This window comes from Colletotrichum spaethianum (assembly GCF_022836535.1).
Source record: "Colletotrichum spaethianum MAFF 239500 DNA, contig63, whole genome shotgun sequence".
Classification (NCBI taxonomy): domain Eukaryota; kingdom Fungi; phylum Ascomycota; class Sordariomycetes; order Glomerellales; family Glomerellaceae; genus Colletotrichum; species Colletotrichum spaethianum.
In genome coordinates, this window is record NW_026054833.1 from 139,102 (window position 1) to 161,757 (window position 22,656).

Below are 22,656 nucleotides of genomic sequence, written 5' to 3' on the forward strand. Positions count from 1 at the left end.
ATATAAGAGGACGACGGACGCGGGTGTGGTGATGGGGATGTGGCCTTGGTCATTGGCAAGCTGGCGATCTTTGATACCCTGCACTCGAGTCTTGTTGTTTGCATTTGTGAGCGAGGGTCAAGTTTCACTGGCATCACACTGTCTTTGAGAAGATTGCGAGGTCGAATTACACAGAATCTATTCACCAGCCTTGCGTCCGGCACAGAACCCGGAATCAGAATCACATCTCCCTAGCTTTGGACCACTAACGACAGCATCATCATGTCCCGCCTAGCCACCCTACCCCGGTGCAGGACGCCCTCCGTCCTGCGCCTCCAACAAACCCAGCGCCGCACCGTCATGATGGGCGCCGCGGCGGCCCAGCACGCGCCCAAGAAAGAAGGCGACATCTCGTCCGTCTTCGTCTCCCTGTCCGGCGCGGCGCGCGAGCCCCTCCCCGACCGCTTCCGCACGCTCAAGCAGGACCTCGTCGCCGGGCACGAGGACGCCGTCGTCCAGTCCTGGGGCCGCCTGCTGCGCGCGCTGCGCGAGGAGAACGAGACCGTTGCCGCCAAGGGCCCGGCCATCATCCCCAGCGTCGACTTCCGAAATCTCGACGAGGACGTGGCGAGACTCAAGGGGGAGATCCGCAAGAGGGGCGCCGCGGTCATCCGGGGCGTCGTCGACGAGACGGAGGCGAGGGCGTACAAGGAGGAGATTGAGGCATATGTGCGCAAGAACCCGTCCACAAAGGGTGAGTAACCGCTACCCCCCCTTTTCCAACCACTCAACACAGTCCCTTGACTAACACCACTGCAGCCTTCCCCGCCGACAACCCGCAGGTGTACGAGTTATACTGGTCGCTCCCGCAGCTCAAGGCGCGCGCGCACCCCAACATGCTCAAGACGCAGGCGACGCTGATGCACGGGCTCTGGGACGCGGCCCCCGGCGCCGCCATCTCCATGCAGCCCCTGACGTACGCCGACCGGCTCCGGATCCGGCAGCCTGGCGACGCGAGCTTCGCGCTGGGCCCGCACATTGACGGCGGGTCCGTGGAGCGGTGGGAGCGGGACGGGTACGGCCGCGGCGGCGGCACGTACGAGGCCGTGTTCCGCGGCGAGTGGGAGGCGTACGACCCGTGGGACGTGACGGCGCGCGTCGAGGCCGTGCAGGACCTGTACAACGGCGCCGGCGCGTGCAGCATGTTCCGCATGTTCCAGGGGTGGCTGAGCATCAGCGCGTGCGGGCCGCGCGAGGGCACGCTGCTGGTGAACCCGCTCGTGCAGCTGTCGACGGCGTATATGCTGCTGCGGCCCTTCTTCCAGCCGCGGCGGGGGCCGGGGACGCCGGCAGCCCTGAAAAGTTCCTGGACGAGGACAACTGGGCGTTCACGGGCGGCGAGGCCATGACGAGCGAGCTGCAGGGCGCGACGCCGGGCCACGGCCAGGAGCTCAGCGACGCGCTGCACCCGCACATGGAGCTCGGCAAGACGATGGTGCACGTGCCGCGCATCCGGCCGGGCGACTTTGTCGTGTGGCACGGCGACCAGGTGCACGCCGTCGACGCGGTGCACCAGGGCGCCGGCGACTCGAGCGTGCTGTACATCCCGTGTGCCCGGCGACGGACCTCAACGTCGGGTACCTGGCGCGGCAGCGCGAGGCATTCCTCCAGGGCTTGCCGGGACCGGACTTCCCTGGCGGCAAGGGGGAGAGCGAGCACGTCGGGCGGCCCGGCGAGGAGGCCGTCCGCGGGGTGGAGGCGAGGCGGGCGATGGGGCTCGAGAGGCTGGTGGCGGCCGGCGAGACGCGCGGCGAGAGGGAGCTGGTTGAGAGGGCGAACCGGGTGCTGGGGTTCTGAGACTGGGCTGAGACGGGCGGAATGAAGGGGTGGCATGTAGATGTAGATGTAGATGTAGATGTACCAATCGAGCGGGTTATCGGGTAGCGTACAAGCGCCGCGCCAGATGTAAGGTGATGTGTGAGACAGTGTCTTTCAGTGTCTTTGATACCATCGGTGTGCGTGCCGGCCGATACAGGGAGCGTGGATCACGGGATCCCGTGTCTCGCGGGCATTTCGCAGACGGCATGCTGTTGAAGCGGGGCCGTTGGCAAGGGACAAGACAAGAGACATTCACGCATGCGAGCCAGCCTGATCGAGCTGGGCTGAAGCCGAAAGTGAAACCCAACCCGCCCTGCCTACACCGCCATTCCCACCCGTCCAGCGTAGAGCCCGAGACCATGATCGGTCCATCTGCCGCCAGCCCGGCCCAGCCGGAGAGAATGAGACCGGAACTCCTATGATTTCTACTCTATACCGGGGTTTACCTATGCACGCTATGTCACTGCCCTCAGCCTCCCGCACCCGCACCCCTCACGAATCAGCCTTCTTCTTCCTCAGGACGAAGCCGTAGTAGTCAAAGGCGCTCTCGCCGCCCGACAGCACGTCCATCTCGAGGTCCCACAGGCCCTCGGCGTTGAGCAGCGGGCGCATAAAGTGCGGCTGGCGGTAGGTGATGTAGAGGAAGACGCCGTCGGGGCGCAGCGCGCGGTGGACCTCGCGGAGGTAGCGGGCCGTGTTGTCGCGGACGTCGGGGGGCGGCGACCAAGGGCTGCCGTGGATCATGGCATCCATGGTGCCCTTGTCGAAGGCGACGTCGACCGTGGCCGTGGGCGCGGCGTCAGGCATGTCGCGCACGTCGGCCCAGCGCCACTCGATGCCGCCGACGGCGGCGTGGCGCGCGGCCATGAGGTCGACGACGACGTTCGAGAAGTCGAGGCACAGCTGGTTCTTGTAGCCGCGCTCGGCGAGGTCGGCGGGGATGGTCTGGTGGTTGGGTGAGCTTCTGTCGTGGGGAGGGCGGGAGTAGAGGTTTAGGGGGGTCGGGTGAGAGGTAAAGAGAGAGCAAGACGTACGCTGTCGCCGGACCCGAGATGGACGATTCGCGGTGCCGACTCGGGGGTCCGCTGGGAAAAGAGTCGTCTCTGGAAGTACGGCTCGAGGGCCGCAAAGGTGCGGAACCACTCGTGCGTCGGGTTCGCGCCGTCCGACTTTGTGTAGCGCTCGTTCCAGAACTCGGGCGTGGCGAGGGCCTCGGCCTCGCTGAGGTCGGCCATCGTGGGTGGTTTTTGTTGTGAGGTCGGTGAAGAGCGACGAATGACGAATAATGACGAGGTGGATGTTTGATATGGGATTGTAAGCGTGGTGAGTATGCTGGTTGAATGCCGTGCTATGAGCTACCAGCTCGTCTGCTTGGAGGGGTCGAAAAAAAGATTGCAGCATTAACGATGGTGGGGGCGGGGCACCTTCCCATCGGCGTTTATCGCCGTGTTCGCCGACATGGCGGAATTGGCCGCGCTCATTGGCTGGAACCGGTGGGCAGTGGGGTCCGAAATTTCTCCAGTCGCTATCTTCAAAGTGAGGGGTTCGTGATGGGAAGGCACGAAGGTCCGTCCTTGCACCGTTTCCTCGTCATCCACACAATTGGGTTATTCGCTGCGAGGAGCCCCGGCCGTCTGAAGTCTCTTTCTTTTCTTTATCTTTCTTTTTGTGTCCTGTCTAGGTATTCTGTCTCCAGCCGGTCCGCGTCCCTGTCATGCGGAGCTTAACCCTCCTGATCAGTCCTGAAACAAACGCATCGCATGCAGAACCCCACGTGGCCTGCGCCGAGTCATGGCATCCAGAGGCATTTTGGTCGATGTAGAGCATCTCAAAGGGGCTATCGGTTCTGGCCCATCAGGTACAAGTGGCTTTAGTAGGGAAACATTACGGCTGGGATAGTGCGTCTGTATCGTCTCATTCGTTCAATTCATTATTTACTTTTTCGTACCCATTGCGTCCTCCAATCCCAGAACTCTCCGGGCGCCATCCTATGACGATGTTTCCTCCTCTCACCATACTACTCCTCCATTGATGTTCCCCCACCCTCTACTGCTGCTGCTGCTTCTGGTGGGCCTCGACAAAAGGGCCCATGAAGGGGCCGAGGTAGTCGCCCTTGCCGAGCTGGACGCCCTTGGCGCGCAGGATGCTGTAGGCCGTCTGGATGTGGAAGAAGAAGTTGGGCATGCCGTAGGCGACGAGGTAGTCGCGGGCGCGGATCTGCATCTCGCCCTTGCCGAAGCCGAGGCCGAGGGGCACGAGAGCGTCGGTGCGGGCCTCAAAGGTCTTGGGGTCGGCGGCCTTGACGAGGGCAATCGTGTGCTCGACGCGCTTGCGCAGGTCGGCGATGCCGGCAAAGTCCTTGCCAAACACCTCGGGGTCGGTGCCCTGCACGCGCGTGATAATCTTCATGGCGCTGTCGGTGGCAACATGGTACTGGAACGAGAACGGCAGCATGTCCTCGGCGAGCTTCCAGTCGAGGATCTGGGCGGCGTCGATCGACTTCTCCGCGGCGTACTCCTCGGCCTTGGTGAGGAGGTTGAGCAGGGTGTTGAGGCCCGCGAGGAGGAGGGGGACTGAGGCGTCGTAGAGAGTGTAAGTCATGGTTGCGGTTGATGTGGTTGTGGTGGTGGTGGTAGTGGTGGTGGTGTTTGGTGTTGAGTGAATGGATGCAAGTGAGTTGGTTTGTGTGGTTGATGTTCGATAAGGCAGCTTCGAGCAGGTCAGGAACAAAGAGCTATATACCTCTATTTCCCCTGGCCGTTTTGGAAGTCGGTAGAAACCTCTGCCCCGGGAAGGTACAATGCTACCTTCCACCTGTCCTCAAAAGAGCGGTGGGATGGCCGCGCGAGGTCGGGGCAGGTGCAGATGGTGATCGGGCGTTTCTGTCGAGTTCGACGAGCGGGTCCCCCGTTGACTAATGCGCCGTTGCGGGTTGGACACGAGGCAGGAGCTGTGACACTGTGCCTACCTGCCGTGGAAACGCGGAGAGGGATCCAAACAACCGCCGTCGCTTCTGGTCACTTGTTTCGATCCCTCCCGCTTCCTCTGTACTACAAGCGGCCTCAACATCAGGGGAAATCGACTCGTTGGGGCCAGCGTGTAGCCTTTCGCGCCTGTGCGCCGACGCCCACCGGAACCTGTTCTTTTGTACGACGTCGCCGGCTTCTTCTCGATGAACCAATCAAGACGAGAGACGGGCATGCACACACACACAAACACACGGGTAACATACACGGGCCGGGTGCCACATCTCAGCGGACCGCTGACAGATCCTAGGCCGAGACTCGAGGGTCCGCGGCGCTGACAAATGCGATACCTATGCTCGCCCTTTCCTTCGTGCTGCGACTTGAGTCCGCCGCACGCGACGCCCGAGTCGTGGTCGTACAGACGGCTCGGGCGGTTTTGCATCCGAGCCGCAGCGAATCCCGCAGCGAATCCCGGATCCCTCTCCCGGTCAGGAGTATGGAGCCTAGAAATCCATAGAAAAAAAGGACGCCAGTAAGGGGAGACAACGTTCGAGTTCACGGTCCCACAGCGAAGCGAGAGAGGGTGGCTTCGTCGAACATGATGCAGACAAATCGGGGATGCATCTCTCGAGATTAGATAAAGTTCATCGACGGCACGCGGTCCATCTCCTGTCAAACGCAGGAACGGCCAATCGGGCATTTCTGTCGACGGCGGCCCCAGAACCTTAAACGGACGCGCAGAGATCATATACCTTCAGAGATAGGGCCATGGACGCGCTCGTCATGGTGTGAGACGATTGCGTGATTCCTCTTGCGGCTGGCCGACGACAGCATGAGTTCCAGGGCGCCTGAGGGGGAAGAGAGAGCCAAGTTGGAGCGGCGGTGGTGCTGAATGCGTTATTACCGACGGGCGCCAGGCGCGGGGAAGGATTCGTCCCTCTAGTGCCACACCGCCGCAGCATGGCTGAGCAGCGCAAGACCGCAAAACGAACCCGCAGAAAAAAGGTGCTGCTTTGTAATCGGGTCAGTCTCCCAGCCTCACAGACTTGTGTGCACAGAGGACCTGGATTCTCACTAGGTATGGAAGCAAGCCGGGCTAACTCCGCCCCGCCCGCCCCTAACGCCGCTCGTTCATCCGGCCCGGCCCGGCCACACCACCGTCTTAGCGTCTTTTCCCGTGGGTGAATCTTCCGTGGCATTTGTAATCCACCGGTCGTCTTTGGTGCCTGTGAGGGAATGTGCGTGCAGGATCGTCCCTCCACGCGAGGCTTGTCGTGGACGGCATGGCTTGGTGGTTGCTCAGCTGCTGCTGCATCACTTGGACTACAGGATGACGTTGAGGGAGGCGGTCTCTAGGCGGTGCATCGCAAGGCAGCTCGGTCCGACCTGACGCCGTGTTCTGCCGATCCACACACCGCCAGTTGAGGGCACGAGTAGCTTTGCTCGCCGGACCAGCTGGGCTTCCTCAAGACATCGTGGCGGTATGGTCGTCTGAACGGCATCGATGTCTGTATCGGTCTCAGCCGCAGTTAGTGCTGACCTGATCGTCGAGGCTTTGCCTGACACTTGTGCATATCTCAAAGGCCTCGTTGATTGCTCAGCTCATGAGGGATTCGGTAAACCGTGCTGGCTATACTACGCTCGGCCGGAGCTTCAGCCATCTTGTCCACTAGCTACCGGGACGTGGTGTTGCAATTCTCACCTTTATTGCTGAGGCTGGTGCGTAGTAGGTATGGGAAATCGGCAGCAGCAGCATCGTCGCAGAGCCTACTGGCCATCCTCGAGAAGTCGGCGGAGTCGTAAATCTTTGTCCGTAGCCACGGCCCCAGTTCGACGGGAGAAACACAGGAAGAAGGATATCGCAGCTCACGCAGACGGCTCAGACAAGGAAGAAAAGGTGGGAAATGCCATCCTCCCCTATTCTTAGGTCCAACGCGTGAACGCGCTGAAAAAACTTTACGCGCCCAAATTCTCGCCAAAGCACATCCAGGGTACTTTTTCGATAGATTGACAAGATGCACCGGCCCCACTCTCTTGCGGTCCCTCGGCCGCCTTAATAACAACCCAAACGAAGAAGAAAGAGGAAACCCCACCAGGTTTGATGAGCGTGTTCCCTGGCCGAGAGATGGTGGCTGAGCGGCCGAGCTCTTTCTTCCCTCGTCTCGGTAGCAACGGCGCTAGTGCGAGCTGCAAGTGGGAATCGTGTCTACGTTCACCTGAACTTTCCACCCCGTGAGATTGCGCAGCCGTCGTGTTCCCGGTCTCGGGGCTGGAGAGGACTCGCAATCTTGGTACGAGCCTCCCGGGGCAACCGTCGATAGCCGAGGTACCGCGCCGTCAATAGTGTGAAAGAGGCGGTCAGCCGTCCGCAACAGGCACGGGAAATGTGCTGATGTGTCTGAGGATGTGGTTGCTGACGGATCCTCCTCCGCGTCGGTAGTTGTAGCGTCCCCGCATAACCTCTCGTGATATACCTCATGGCTGTCGTTATCCCATTGGAACGGAGTCCAATCATGCTTCTCAGTATTTCATCATGCATGATGAAGCAGAATGGCCGATTGCGTGTGTGCACGTGTTAGGCTCCTTCGAGTCATCGGATCTTAACGACCCAGCCAAACCAAACCAACTCTCATGTGGAGTCGATTCTCTCTAGGTGTTCCGCGAGAGACAGGTATCTAGTTTGAAGCGCTCTCGAAGAGGACGGTCTCCAGGGGAAAACGGGGGGGAAAAAAACTTTGACGACGCAAAACGCGTTCAGTATACCAAGGGGCCCTGCACCAAAGCTAGACCGTTTAACCTTGTCTTGCCGACAGCTTTGTAGAGAGCCCCATACCATCACGAATCGACTTTGCTTTTTCTTACAGTCCGCACCGGAGCCTTCAACCACCAGACGGAGCCGTCAATCTCTGAGCTCCCGAGGCTTGCCCGGTTACGGCGCATCCCAGATCATGGGGCAAGGGGACGGTGGAGGGCCCCGGGATGCAGGGTAAGCTCGCCTGAGCTTCCATTTCCAAGGGTCCAACCCCAAACATAATTTTCAAAGGGGTTCTGCCTGCATTATTGGACTCTGCGACGATGCGGTAGAGACGACATCAACCCCTACTCAAATTCGACTTTAAAGCTCTTGGAGTGCACACACGAAGCCCGTAGTTCGACGAGGCTGGGTAGAGCGACCTCACACAGCTGGTCGGTTGTCTCGTACGTTGTGATGTCTCTTTGCCACAACACCCAACGCATGCTCCGGAGGCGGCCAGCCCAAAGGTCTGATTTCTTTGAGCGACGTCAGGTGTCAAGCAATCAGCCACCATAGTCAGTGGATACTCTGTCATTTAACAGACCTAGTCTGGGCAAGCACCTCTAGGGTAACTGTTTCCACATGCTTCTCCTCTAGATTGTGACCCCTGAGTTTGCTGGCGTCCTTGTATGGCCCTTGCGGCTGCTGAAGACCCCTCGAGCATGCCATAGACGAAGAACGGCGGCGAGGAAGTGGAGGTTGGTCAACGCAACCGCGTTGGCCCCGCGATGCCTCGCGTTGCGGGAGGGCACAGATCTGGTTTTGCCCTCTCACGACGGCATCATCGAGAGCTTCGAGCAGACACAGACTAGTAATTATAAAGTACTCAACGTCAACTGTTGATTCAACAGTCGCGTGTTTCTTAGTCTCCTCTTCCGTCTTTCCACAGCTCCGGGTCCGCTTCTACTCCAATTTCGTCGTACGCCTGTCATCTTCAACCCTTCCGCCGTACCGTTGGCCCTGGACCTCCCGAACACGTCACATCAGCGACAATGACGAGAAAGAGGCAGCAAAACAACAATGGCTTCAACAGGAACAACCAGACTCCTCACAATAACGGGCCCTACGCCAACGGCCCATGTAACCGGACCCCATACAGTAACGGCACCTTCAATAATGCGTCATTCAACAACGGCCTATTCAATAACGGCTTAGTAAACCGCGGTCCTCAAAACAGCAATCTGCGCAACAGCCCGCACAACAACGGCCCTCGCAACACCGACTTTTACAACCGCGTCTCTCACAACAACCCCCCACGCAACATCGTCCCCAACAGTATCCACGCTTATCAACACAACCGCCCTAACAATAATAACAATCCCCAAGGGGGCATCGCCCGGGGTAACTCGAATAGCGAGAAACAGCACAACGGCCGCTTATACATCAACAACACCGTGGTCACCCACCCCTCTCCCGGCATCCAGGCCCTGAAACACCCGATCCTAAGAACCAGGCCGCTGGAAAGACGACAGAAGACCGGACTCGGCTCCTGAGGCTGATTTGCGAGTATTACAGAATCAGCAACATCCAGGGTATTCTAAAAGACCCCGGCCATGCCCCGGTCGAGTGGGATAACTTGTTGCTCAACAAGATCTATTGGTTGCGCAACCACGAAGTCGATCTGCAGGAGATCAGAGAAGGCCTCGGGAGACACATCGGCCACCGCATCAGAAAAGGAACCAAGCGCTCGGATAGGCCAGTCAAGCCCTATGTTCTACCCCAGGACGTGGAAGCGCTCATCAAGGACGTGGTGAGATGACTTTGCCCGATGCATTCATGTGCGACATGCTAACGTGACGATGAGGAAAATGCACGGAAAGAACAGTCCGAGTCCGAGGCCTCGAGTACAAACCCAAAAGCTCAGAGCAAGGTAGGTTGCCGTCTATGGGACCCCTCTTTCACGCGTTCTCTCTAACAGTGTGCCTCAAGGTCACCCCAATCGGGCCCAAGAAGAGGGCCGCTTCCGGCAGCCTCATGTCTGAACAACCAGGTTCGACCAAGCGCCGACGACGCGCATACGCATCGCCCGACTCGAGCGTCGATACCGATGTTGACTCGTCTTGTCCCGTGGTGCGCCGGGTTTCCGACCAACAGGCACACTTCGGAGAACAACTCTGCACCATGGCGGACAACATGCGTCAAGCGATGGCCAGGGTCCGGGACACTAAGGCTGAGTTCGAAAAAGCCTTGGCAGCCTTGGAAAAAGAGGAAAGGCGCTTCAATCGCATGGCAAAGCAAGCGGTGTGACAACCATGCTACCGACTATCGCTCGAGAGGGACGATGTTTGAAGACAGTGAACGAGGTGTAGTCCGTGCTGTAGGACGTCTCTAGTGGTTTCCAAGGTCCCACAAGTAGAAACGAAAGAGGGACAGATTTCGGCCAGGCTCTAGAGTGAGCATCGGCAAGAGAATTTGCAGCAGTTGAGGCTCGGGATGACCGGGACATATCCCGGAGGGCGACATGGCGTAAGCGAGCATACCCTCTTTTCATGGTTTCCATGATCCTCAACTATTCATTTTCCTTTCATTCATCAATCACTTCACGCTCACTTGGTGGTCTCGTCCCGAATGTCAATTCATGAGCCTGGCACTTGCTCATCGGATGTCCTCTGTCTCTACATACTCAGGCACTGTCACAATCAACATGGCCGTGAGCTTCTTGTCAATCCGTTCCCGGTATCAGGGATGTGTTGATCAAATTGCGGTAGATGGAGATGTGCCACTTTGTAGGACTTTTTTGATACTCAATTTCTCAGACCTGACTTACTAGCGCCGCGGCCCTTGTCCGGTCCGACCCGACCTCACCGATAGAGTTGGCACATGATTCCCTAGGTAACGCCCCACGTAGTCTGATATCAGCTTCTGGTGTTTCCTCTGACCAGTACCCGCCACAATAGGAAGAAAAGAAAAGAGAAAAAGAAAACGACGATCAGAAACTCACGCAGATGGAGCGCTGCAATAATCAAACCATCGCATCTCCAACCAATAGTGGATGACAGGTACCAATGTCTCTACGGTTCAGCTGGCAAGCGAAGTTCTGACCAGTAATACTTCGAACGCGCCTCTGCGGGGGAGGATTGCGCCATCCAACAGAAGCCGCAATGGTCGCTTTGGACCTTTCTTTTCTTTTCTTTTTCCTCTGTGGACTTTGATCCGAGAAACGCCGAAATCTGCCCGCTGAACGCATGGTCATGTTCGTTCGTGCCACCTTGTGACCGTAATGCTTTCGTTGTTGAAGTCTTGCTTCGCTTCGCCCTTTAGCGCCGTGAGATGAGGCCCTGAATGGTAGCATTGTGGGCATTTGGACGTGTGGCTGATGCTGCATCCAGAGATTTTTAATGCCTCCTTGAGATGAACCGCAGTCTGGGGGAAAATGTCCACCATCGATGTATCCTAAGATACGCAGGCCGTCGGCCATCCGCAATATTGAAATCAACGGGCAGGGTGGAACCACCGCCGCCTCGTTTTACCAGCGTCTTCTAACACTTGCGGGGATGTCGTTGATGCATCCGGTGACCAGACCTTTTGCCAGAGACCCCCAACCACCTCGACAGAAGAAAATTCTTGTTATGTAGTACATCTTGACAACACCCCAGTCCCTGTCTGCAATTTTTCACAGTGTCAGCCATCCCTGGGTTGCAGACGCGGTGATGCGTGCTCTATCACACTTTGCGCAATATCCGGAAGAAGAAATGTCCCGGTAGAGCGGAACGTCTTTCTGCGGCCTTGGTCAGTTGGCACGCCACCCAGGGCAACTGCAGAATTCTCAATTTGAAACCAAGGACAAGCAAACAGCGCCCAGTACGTCGCCGACAATTTGTCGACCGCGATGGCTTCATCCAATGCCGTACAGCCAGGATGGTAAGTCCTCCCATCAAGTTCTACCCCCCAAAAAATAACATGAAAAGAAGTGGGAAATGGCCTGAGAAAATGAAGGGGATTCGATTCTGTTTTGGCCAAGTGTGGGAGAGTGTGCTTGCCAGTAGTTTACGCAAAGACCGCGCTCCGCCTATAGTTTACGAATACTAACCGGGAGGTTTCCAGGGTTGTCGCTTGACAAGGCACAACGTGTGAAATTTCGATGCTACCGAGTAATGCAAACCTCGCAGGGGGCATGATAGATAAGCATGAGGACACAGAAACTTCAACATGCCTGGCGCGCAGACTGTAAGTGAACGAAAACCGGCAGATGTGGTGGGTTGCTCTCCCCTTGATCCCGATCTCCACTATCTGGCCGTGGCCGAAGCAGTGACTACAAATACACTTGAGTTCGACTCGAACAGATGCGATTGAAATTGTTGTGCACCAACACAATCCAGACCATCTACAACGATATGTTCTTTGATTTCTTGTGTGTATCACTTTACAGCTCATCGGCCTTCCGCACGCTAGCTCTTTACCCAAATAAGACAATGACCAATGGGGCTCTCACGCGCTTCCCGTGCCAAATTCTTTCAGAGGCATTCGGTAACGGAAAGGCTGTCCATGAAGAGTATCAAGATAGCAAGACAAATGCGATATGAGCAGACGAAGGTTCTCGCAGCTGCATTGGGAAAGGCCAAGACGAAATCTAGCGCGCCCGAACCCGTTGAAATGAGGGAAAAGACAGCAAACCAACGGAAATTTGTTGCTGATCAATATAGAGAGCGTACAAATATTGACGTCGATCTGCGACCCACGATGGTTGACGCGGCCATAGCCGAACAAGTTGGTGGTTTGTTTTTCTCGCTGTGTCTTAGCTGGAAAATCTAACATGTAAAGGTTCCTGTTGCAACAATTTCAAAGAGTGCAGATCACAACAGAGACAGGCGTAACAGCGTCTCGGTCTTATCTCTTCCAACTCCAAGCCCACCTGAAATGGCGCCTACGCGGACCAGAGCAAGACGGAACACCATTATTGGCCATCCCTGCCCGGGAAACAATACGTTTGGGAGTCTTTCCAGTCTCCGTCGATCTGCTAGATCAGCTGCCGCTGCCGCCAACGCGAATATCAAAACGCATGCACGCGCTGAAGCACTGACGCTAGACGATGCAGTCGACGACACTAGCGAAGACATACCGTTACCTGAGGTGCAGGACTGTAACGTTCTTCCATCGATCGAAGATAACCTGTCGGGGAACGAACCCATCGAAGTGCCTGACTCCGATGCCGACGACGAGCCTCGACCTTCAACTACTGGGTCTGTGGCTTCGGAGGCTTCTGTAGTGGTCATACCGGCACCGAAGCCCAACAGCGTAATACATGTCCATGCTACTCTCTGAATCCCGCAAGGCATTGACAAGTTGTTGCAGAACTCTGGTACAAGGAAGCTTGCTGCTGCTTCTAGGAGAAGAAGAAAGGCATGGCCTTGCTTTGAAACATGTTCCTTCAGTCTGCTGATACTTTATTTCAGGCGCCAGAGCCCACACCTTTCACCACAGCGCCACCTTCCGACTCAATAAAGAGAACGAAGAAGGTAAAACAAAAGAATGTAGGTCGCTGAGTCCGTTCTCGTTAATAAGGTTTGTGCGCAGTGTTGACGGCTGAACCAGGCTTCTAGACTCAAAGCTCGAGCCGCTCCTATGGTAAGAACAACTAAAAGGGTATTAAACATGCCAAAAGATTATCTACATTAAAGGCGATCTGACATCTATACAAGGTCTTGCAGTCCCATCCTATAGATGCCAACGTATCAATCTCTAAGGAGCAAGGAAAGGAACATGGAACTACGACAGCCAAGCCGCAAAATGCCTTACCGTCCAATATTGCCGGTGCGAGAATCAGCGAACGTGGGTTGGAATATAAAAAATGCAAGGCGCGCGCATTACACGCCCGCAACGCCGCAGGAAACGACGTCGAACTTTGCAAACTCATGGTGCAAGACATGGAAAATCTCGCGGAGGATAAGTTAGGATATGACGAGAGATTTAGAATCTGGAACAACACGGCGGTCGAAGCTTGTGAGACCAAAGAATTCCGTCGCGATTTGCATGAGTTTCTTGCCAAGAAGATCGATTTTCTTGACAAGTATGGCAGATACAACCAAATCCGGGACAGGGAACAATTGATATGGAACCAGGAAATGAAACAGCGACAGGCCCCGGAAAAGTCAGTAGGAAGCTTGGCCATAATGATCGATAACATCAAGACGGCATTGGACCATAACATCGCACTCCTAGACCAGGTACAGCTCGAGTACCAAGTTCCTGATCTTGAAACCTTGGCAGGAATACCTATTAGGCAAACCATGGCGAGAACAAAGTTGGCGGAGGCTGAGGATCGGCTGGTTGCTGCGCAAGAATGGGTTGAGAGCATGATATGGAGAGTTGACAAATTCTACCCTCAGTGGTACCGGAAGTGGAAGAAGTCTGCACCGGGCGGTTTGTCATGAACGTCATGTCCACAATCACGTTGTCTTCTTCCGTATTCAGAGCTCCAACCAATTGAATCCACATTTACCATCAGTACTTACTTGAAGGAATCGTCGAACTACTTCGAAGTCACAACCGCACGAATGACAACGTGATTATGGCTTTGAGCGAACCGTGAGAGCCATGCAAAGGCTGCCGCTGCTATTTCGATCTCCGCAGGCATTTTGTATCAACTTGAATGGCAAGGAAACATCCGACCAATCGCACTGCAATCATCAGACACCTCGATGCATCTATCGATGCTTGCTTCATCAGATGGTGAGACAATACGCTGGGAGTGCTCGAGACCTCATACCGCGCGCCTACACTTGTGAAGTTGCAAACATGCATATTATTAGAACTAGTTAACTACAATTTTCAGAATCAAATATCAGACTCTTTTTTCTCGTCAAGTCGTGGTTTGCGTACCCAGACCTCGTCGATAACATCCCCTTGACCCTTAACACATTCCCACTCTCCCATACCGTACTGTTTAGGAGCCACTCTACATCCTCTGCCGCCACCACCGACGATGAGATTACCCGGCCTGTACTTCTCGTCCCTCTCCATTCTGCGGATCACACTTCCATGGACTCTGACCTTGTCAGGGATATCGCGGACTTCTCCGCGTGGTAGCGGCCATCTAATGGGTTTCCAACTGCCGTCGGGTCTGAGATCAAGCCTTCGAAATGGCAGGTACTCCATCACCCTCCACATGAAGACACTGACAGGATGCATGCCGCATGCGAAGTCAAGCGAGTCGTGGATCTGAGCCTCATGTGCGGTCCGAATCATTTCGCCAAAGGCCGTTGTCGTGCAAGCGTGTGTTAGCCCGTCCGAATTCTCATCTGCTTGTTCCGTCGCAGACCCAGTTGGTGATTCTGGTTGAAAATCAACCGGCGGCGGAGAAGGAGCGTCAACATGAATTTGGGGAACTCCAGGCGCTTCTTGAGGGGTTGGAGACGCTGGCTGTTGTTGAAAGTTAGGCTGTTGAAAAGTAGGCCCCGTCACTGATTCGATGCATCCCAGATACTCGAGTTGCTCGACATCAAAAGACAACCCTGCTCGCATGGCTTCTCGGACCATCCAAACTAGAGGGATATGGCTGGCGTTCTTGCGACCAGCGACGGCGTCCCAACCTCCGCCGATGTCGCCATGGCCTCCAGCAAACCACACTTCGTCAACGTCTTGGTCGGCTTCGTCATCGTCTGAATCGTAGGTTAGGTCTTCCATCGGTGGCTTGGAATTGATAGACGAGGCGTCATGATCCGTGTGCTCATGATGTGAGTGTTCAGTGGCTTTAGATCGAGATCTGGAACGGCTGCGAAACGGAATAGGATGATCTGCGTCTTCCTCTTGGCTTTGAAGGTGGCGTCTTCTGCCGCGGTCTTCTGCCGCGACAGCATCGTCAGGTGCTAGAGTCGAACGCCGACCAGGGCGATACTTCTCCTGGAACTCTTGTAATTTTTCATTGAAAGGCTGGTGTTCCATCATCTTCTTTGCGGCGTTCTTCCTACGGCACTTCTTGGGCTCTTGGTATATCAAGTCTTGCCGAAACTTGGCCCGACGTTCGTCAATGCTAACTGCGTGTCTAATGACTTTTGCAGAACTGCGTGCGGTGTACGGAAATTTGCTACGCTGCATCCATGCCGTCTCAAAGCGCGGGACGCTGTTTACCGTGTCGAAGAGGCCCAGAAATCGGATGCGTCGGATTGGTCGGGAAAAGGTCTCTCTGAACCCTCTAAGAAACTGGTACATTTTTTCTCTTTCTTCCTTGCCCTCTGGTGTAGAGTTAGTTCTGCGGCATTGCCACTGAGAAAACGCGCTCCACGCAAAGGCAACCATCTCCTCGTTACCGTGCAAGAGGAGACCGACGAAATCTAGCATCTCGGCTAAGAACCTGGCAACATAGGCACCTCTAGAAAAGCCAAACATGTAAATGTCGTCTCCTGGCGAGTAATAACGCATGAGAAACCGATACCCGCCTACGACGTGCTGGTCGAATGAGGAGCCGACCGCGGAGTCTTTGGCCATCTGATACCAGGACTTGCACTTAGCTCTCACACCATTGTGCGTCAAGTTTTCCGACACAACATAAGTTCCAATTCCAGCTGTTCAAGAGTCAGTCCTTGTTGCTGCCCTATCTTTGCGAAAGTCCAGAAATACAGGAACGCACGTTGGTAGTAATGAACTGGGATCATGGTCAGTAATGGTAGATCGTCTCTCTTCGTGTTGAATTGTCCTACATTGATCATCTGCTGAACTGTCAAGCATGCGAAAAATCTTCAATATGTTGCTGTCGCTGTCATCGCCTCGAAACTTATTACCGGTGCCGTCGAAGCAGAGAATAAGCTTTCGGCGCGAACCATGACTCTGTCCTCCTCGATACGCCCCATGGCCAGACTGATCACCCGGCTCTGTTGCACTCTTTCTGGGGTTTCCATCCCGTTGTTTGGAAGAATTGAGTAGGTGAGGATGCATAGTGACTATCACTTCTGGGTGAAGAGAGCAACGACTCTGTCCTAATTCAAGGTAGATGACTGAGCGAAGAAAGCTCACGTCAAGTGCAGCCGAAGAGGTGCGAAAGTTGCTTTGTCATATACAACGGTGAAAGCGAAGATAGTTCCATTAACCTCTTAACATTCCAAAACCTCACCTGCGCAGATGCCATGTCTGCCGGTCTTGTACGTTTTTGCGCTGGGCGACATGCAAGCGGACTACGGTAGGAGGCATTCTGCGTCACTTGATACCACCCGTCTGGTATCACTTTGTTTACAGGGGAATCAAGCTTCACCTGTTCGGAAAACGCGGCTGTATGGTGCAGTGAGGTCTTACGTGACAGCATGGATGTCTCTTCACCGCCTACCTTTCAACCAACCAGGTCAGAACAAGACGACTGTCGATCGTGGTGGAAATTGATCTACATCTCCGCAGTGAAACAACTCACGCCTTGATAGTTGTGTTCGAGACAGATCTACAACCAGTAGTCGAAAATCGGGAGCTCTTGAAATGCAATTCACCGATTTGGTCAGGTGAGGCGTTCCTAGGGCAGTTGCTTTCGGCCGTGAGCGAAACAGGCATATCCTCTTCAAGGTATGAGGGGATAAATTGTCTGAGCGCACATTAGCTCTCGAAACTTGACACCCGAAGCGGTGCTAGTACACACCGGTACATTAGGATTGTCTCACAACCGTTGCTCGCTTGGCTTCTCACGATACCCTTCAAGCGCCAATGGAAATTTGTTATCCGTTGTGAGACATCAATCAGCCACAACTCAAGACCAACGCTGACAGCTTATGAGACAGTTTCCCAAAACTTGGAAGTGACATCATTCGCGATTGGACTCCTTTGTTGAATTAGTAAGTCAAATGTTTCTTCCATCCAAGACATAAGTGCCATTTCGCCAAGATCCCGTAAACTTTTTGCTTCTGCTGATCCCGCTCACAAGTGAGACGAGGCTGAACTAGGTATCATAACGCTCCCTTGACGACAACATCACATGAAAAATGTGAGGTCAACAGGAGTAGAAGACCACCGATTCAGTGCAGTGAAAGTAGTTTGAATAGAGTTGTACAGCATATACGAACCTGTAATGGTTGTAACATGGTGCAGTAAAACACCAATGTTTGAATGCGGAGAACTATCGGCCCTTATGTAGTACATACCGGTTTCCCGGGTTCCCTTATCGCGCGAATCACTTTAAAATTTGAAGCTTGAAGTTTATCATTCTCTAAAACTAAAAAAACTAAAAAGTTTTCGGACAATAATTGGGACTTCCGACGCAGCATTTGTTACAGGAAATGATCGTCATTTTGGGCTGAGATTAAGAGGCTCCCTAGCTATGGTGACACATCATAGCGTTGCCGAACGGGATCGACGTGGACGGCTGCAGGCGCGCACCCGGCCGCCGTGCAGCCGGTGTGGAACACAGTCCAAGACATGATCTAAGACAGTTAGAAGCTATCGCCATACCGTAGTCACGACTGGCATTAGTTCCCACCGCCAATTCCGCAAGCTCAATTGAGGCAAAAGATTCGTTTGCCAAGAACGTCAGGCGAGTCACGCTGCAATTTGAAATTACTGTGTTATCAGCGAGAATCGCTTGGGCTTATATAGGAGGACCAGACCCTGGTGAAAGCTCGCGGGCGAACAACAAATGCTGTTTAGGACGCCCACTCGAAGACGTATTCTCACATTGTACCATGAAGTCCCATCGGAACGGAAGCCTTTCGAGCCCTGACATCGAGGAGCACGAGCACAGCAATGCCGTCTCCCGCAACGGGGCCTCTATGAGAGATGAAAAGCAACCAGGGCCAAGTCGAGCATCTGCTCGATACGGCTCTCACGATGTCAAGAAAGGCGGATTCTCACAGCTACGTCAGGCATCCAAGCGACCAATGCCCACCCAGTATGGTGATGGGACCTATCCCACAGAGATTGTTCGGCCGACAATGGTCCAGAATTTACGAGCGTTGCAGGCAGCAGGTCTGTTTTCTCATGACATTTGATTCAATGTTGTTGTTATTAACTACGAAAATAGATCTGAAAACTCTCGTGCAAATTATCAAATCTAAGATTAAGGGGGAGAAAATCCAAGATGACAAAACAATGATCATGGAGCGTACGATCCAAATCGTGGCCAAACTCCCCCACAACTCTCGTCTCCGTGAGCAATTGACGAACACTTTCATTCAAGAGCTTTGGGATTCTCTTGAGCATCCACCCATGCTTTACATTGGTGACGAGTTCAAGTATCGGCGTGCCGATGGATCTTATAACGTTAGCTGAGTCACACACCAGTCTACCCCACCACATTCTAACAAACAATCAGAACCCAATGTTCCCTCAGCTGGGCGCTGCTGGTGGTCCATACGCCAGATCAGTCAAGCCTCGGATCGTCACTCTGGGTGCCATGCCCGATCCCGGGTTGATATTCGATGCCGTCATGGGTCGAACAACCTATAAGAAGCACCCGAACAACGTTTCGAGTATTCTCTGGTACTGGGCAACCATCATTATTCACGGCAAGCACTTATTCATAAGATGGATTGAGATAGATGACTAACGTTTGACAGATTTGTTTTGGACCGACTACAGGGACAGCAGCAAGTCCAAGACCTCGGCCTATCTTGATCTCTCTCCGTTGTACGGCAGTAATCAGGAGATGCAAGATTCCATCAGGACGTTTCGGGATGGCAAGCTCAAGGCCGACAGCTTTGCTGACAAGCGGCTTATCGGCATGCCACCGGGTGTTTGCGTCCTTCTAATCATGTTCAATCGATTCCACAACCACGTCGCCGAGCATCTGGCTGCCATCAATGAGGGCAATAGGTTCACGCCTCCTGGCGATAATATGTCTGACGAAGACGCTGCCAAGGCTTGGAAGAAGTATGACGAAGACCTGTTTCAAACGGCGCGACTCGTAACTTCAGGTTTGTACATCAACATCACTTTGGTCGATTATGTCCGCAATATTGTCAACCTCAATCGCACCAACACTACATGGACACTTGATCCCCGTCAAGAGGCTGGTATCGACGCCGGTACACCCGATGGAGCGGAAGCAGGTACTGGAAATGTCAACTCGGCCGAATTTAATCTTTGTTACAGATGGCACTCCTGCATTTCGGACAAGGACGACAAATGGATTCAGAAATTCTACGGGAAGCTTCTGGGCGGAGGCGGCAAAGGCGGCAAAGGCGGGTTGTCTCCTCAAGAGATGGCCTGTGTCTTCGGAAAGTTCGAAAAGTCGATTCCTGATGACCCTGGTCAGCGTACTTTTGCCGACTACGAACGAGGCGAGGACGGCAAGTTTGATGACGATGACCTTGTTGAGTGCATTAGTTCAGCCATCGAAGACTGTGCTGGGGCTTTTGGGGCCCGCAATGTACCCCAGGTCATGAAGCCCGTCGAAATCATGGGTATTCTGCACGGTAGAAAGTGGAACGTTGCTGGTCTCAATGAGTTCCGTAAGCATTTTGGTCTGAAGCCCTACGATCGGTTCGAAGACATCAACTCGGATCCGGCTGTGGCGGAACAGCTGAAGAATCTGTACCAACACCCGGATTACGTCGAATTGTACCCAGGTCTCGTCGCCGAAGAGGCCAAGACGCCCCTGACTCCTGGCGTTGGAATTGCCCCTACGTACACCATCTCACGCGTCGTTCTGTCAGACGCAGTTTGTCTCGTTCGGGGTGATAGATACTACACAACTGACTACAACCCTCGTCACCTGACCCAATGGGGCTATAAGGAGGTCGATTACGATCTCAACGTCAATCACGGCTGTGTCTTCTACAAGCTGTTCTTGAGAGCTTTCCCCAACCACTTCAAAGCAAACTCGGTCTACGCACATTACCCGATGGTGATTCCATCCGAGAACCATCAGATTCTTACAGACCTTGGACGCGTCGATCAGTTCGACTTCTCTCATCCCAAGTTCACTCCTTTACGGACGAACATCGTATCATATGGAGGCGCCAAGCACATCCTGGAGAACCAGAGTCGGTACAAGGTGACATGGGATGAAGGCCTCTCCTTTTTGATGGGTAAGGGCGGCAGCCGCTTCATGCTCTCTGGAGACACGGACTTCCATGCGGGCCAGAAGAAATGCATGCAATCTTTACTTTACAAGGATGGCTGGGATTCTCACGTCAAGCAGTTTTATGCGGGAATCACAGAGAAGTTGCTCATGGAGAAGTCGTACAAGCTTGCCGGCCAAACACACGTCGACATAATCCGCGACGTTGGAAATATTGCTCATGTTCACTTCGCCTCGAGAGTGTTCAACTTGCCTCTCAAGACCCACGAGAACCCCAAGGGTGTCTTTTCGGAGCAGGAGATGTACCAGATTCTGTCGGTCATTTTCGTGTGCATCTTCTTCGACATTGACCCTGTTAAGTCGTTCCCGCTCCGACAAACCGCCAAGGAGGTGACGATGAAGCTTGGGAAGCTGGTCGAGACAAATGTCAAGATCACGACGAAGGTCGGTTTCCGCGGGCTTTTCACTGGCTCTGCGGACAAGGAAGACCCGCTCGCATCATATGGAACCAATCTAGTCAAAGGTCTCGCCAAATCCGGACTGAGCGCCTACGACATTGCGTGGAGCCAGATTCTGCCTACATCAGGGGCTATGGTACCTAATCAGGCACAAGTGGTAAGTATTGCCGGGCTCGGTAAAATGATGATATGCACTGACATTCGTACAGTTTGCACAGGCGGTCGATTACTACCTCTCGTCTCCAGGCACCGATCACCTTCAACAGATTCACAAGGTGGCCCTGTCTCCATCAACGAAGGAGACTGACGCTCTCCTGCTTGGCTACGCCATGGAGGGCATCCGACTTGCAGGAACCTTTGGCTCTTACCGCGAAGCGACGCAGGACGATGTCATTGTCGAGGACGATGGTCGTGAGGTTCCTGTGAGACGAGGTGACAGGGTTTTCGTTAGTTTCGTAAGTTGACGATTCACTCGATGTTGGCCGAGCCTAGAGTTAACACAAAGTCCAGGTTTCCGCTGCCAGAGACCCGGTGCACTTCCCTCTACCAGAAGAGGTCAACCCCCGCAGACCACTGGATTCGTACATCCACTATGGACTCGGCCCGCACGCCTGCCTCGGTCGTGCTGCGAGCCAAGTGGCGCTTACGGAGATGTTCAGGGTACTGTTCCGGAAGAAGAACCTTCGACGAGTTCCAGGGCCACAAGGGATTTTGAAGAAGGTACCAAGGCCTGGTGGGTTCTTTGTGTACATGAAAGAGGATTGGGGGCAAATCTGGCCGTTCCCCGTGTCCATGAAGGTGATGTGGGATGAGGAATAGATACCGTAGCGTGGCCAACTATTACACTGAGTGCTTTCAACCAACAGCGACTTACAAATGTTTACCCGGAAAAGACGTTCAAGTCGTACCAAGACACCGTCCTCCATTTAATGGACCTTATCAACTGTTACATATGTCGTTGTCATCCACGGATTATCGCAGAGTCTGGAGTTGCTTTTAAAGACCAATGACTCGGATGGCGTCGCAATGAACAAAGGCAGCACAAGAGTCGGGCTCACGCCACTTCATTGCTTGAGGCGAAGGCGGATTCCCAGGCAATCCTTGGTTGGCAGGGATGTCACAGATCAAGTAGCCCTGTGATGGTGATCTTTGCTCCGCTGAAAATCAGTGGGGCCGCGGAATGCAAGATATTGCGTGCCAAGGATTGAGTGAGCAATTGCCGCGCGGCTGAAACCAATTGAGAATGATGGTATCCATTTGTAATCTTCTGGGTTGGCTTGGGAAGCTCTCAGAGGCAGAAGATTACTTGCAGCCAAGACGGACGAGCATCGCGAAGGATTATGCACGGGTCTTAATACTGGATGTGTTATGCAGCCTGAATTATCAAAAATTAAGCCTGTAGGCGAGTACCACCAGATCTTCGCGACTACCTGTAGCTGCCCAACTGAGCCAAGCAGGCCTTTAACACTCATGGGGCCGTGATCCGAGTTTTTTGTACGCAAGGAGGGACAGCCGAGGCCGTCTGCCGTGCCGCCTGAGCTCCGTAGCCACTGGCGGTTTCAACGGAATTGCCAGGCGCAGCCGGAATCATTCTGGTTCCGCCGAAAGGAGTCGAAGGTGAGGGGCGAGAGCACGCGTCGACGGAGATTA

The 22,656-nt window shown here is 54.3% G+C and overlaps 7 protein-coding genes across 7 annotated transcripts; 4 read left to right on the forward strand and 3 right to left on the reverse strand.

Annotated features, from left to right (window-relative positions):
• Positions 1–261: 261 nt before the first annotated feature.
• ColSpa_12422 (uncharacterized protein) lies at positions 262–1,836 on the forward strand (the record flags this gene model as incomplete). Its single annotated transcript, XM_049278634.1, has 4 exons — positions 262–733; positions 799–1,276; positions 1,333–1,573; positions 1,633–1,836. The coding sequence occupies 4 exons, from the start codon at positions 262–264 to the stop codon at positions 1,834–1,836; spliced, it is 1,395 nt and encodes a 464-aa protein (XP_049134591.1).
• A 513-nt stretch (positions 1,837–2,349) lies between these two features.
• On the reverse strand, positions 2,350–3,092 carry ColSpa_12423 (EEF1A lysine methyltransferase 4; the record flags this gene model as incomplete). Its single annotated transcript, XM_049278635.1, has 2 exons — positions 2,350–2,802; positions 2,892–3,092. The coding sequence occupies 2 exons, from the start codon at positions 3,090–3,092 to the stop codon at positions 2,350–2,352; spliced, it is 654 nt and encodes a 217-aa protein (XP_049134592.1).
• Positions 3,093–3,903: 811 nt separating this feature from the next.
• ColSpa_12424 (uncharacterized protein) lies at positions 3,904–4,458 on the reverse strand (the record flags this gene model as incomplete). Its single annotated transcript, XM_049278636.1, has 1 exon — positions 3,904–4,458. One exon carries the CDS (start codon positions 4,456–4,458, stop codon positions 3,904–3,906), a length of 555 nt encoding a protein of 184 aa, XP_049134593.1.
• Positions 4,459–8,609: 4,151 nt separating this feature from the next.
• ColSpa_12425 (uncharacterized protein) lies at positions 8,610–9,864 on the forward strand (the record flags this gene model as incomplete). Its single annotated transcript, XM_049278637.1, has 4 exons — positions 8,610–8,958; positions 9,042–9,367; positions 9,443–9,487; positions 9,547–9,864. 4 exons carry the CDS (start codon positions 8,610–8,612, stop codon positions 9,862–9,864), a joined length of 1,038 nt encoding a protein of 345 aa, XP_049134594.1.
• Positions 9,865–13,481: 3,617 nt separating this feature from the next.
• ColSpa_12426 (uncharacterized protein) lies at positions 13,482–13,988 on the forward strand (the record flags this gene model as incomplete). Its single annotated transcript, XM_049278638.1, has 1 exon — positions 13,482–13,988. The coding sequence occupies one exon, from the start codon at positions 13,482–13,484 to the stop codon at positions 13,986–13,988; it is 507 nt and encodes a 168-aa protein (XP_049134595.1).
• Positions 13,989–14,391: 403 nt separating this feature from the next.
• On the reverse strand, positions 14,392–16,041 carry ColSpa_12427 (uncharacterized protein; the record flags this gene model as incomplete). The annotated part of the gene is made up of 1 exon (XM_049278639.1): positions 14,392–16,041. One exon carries the CDS (start codon positions 16,039–16,041, stop codon positions 14,392–14,394), a length of 1,650 nt encoding a protein of 549 aa, XP_049134596.1.
• A 2,168-nt stretch (positions 16,042–18,209) lies between these two features.
• ColSpa_12428 (linoleate 10R-lipoxygenase) lies at positions 18,210–21,825 on the forward strand (the record flags this gene model as incomplete). Its single annotated transcript, XM_049278640.1, has 6 exons — positions 18,210–18,492; positions 18,548–18,786; positions 18,839–18,995; positions 19,083–21,163; positions 21,216–21,461; positions 21,517–21,825. The coding sequence occupies 6 exons, from the start codon at positions 18,210–18,212 to the stop codon at positions 21,823–21,825; spliced, it is 3,315 nt and encodes a 1,104-aa protein (XP_049134597.1).
• Positions 21,826–22,656: the final 831 nt, after the last annotated feature.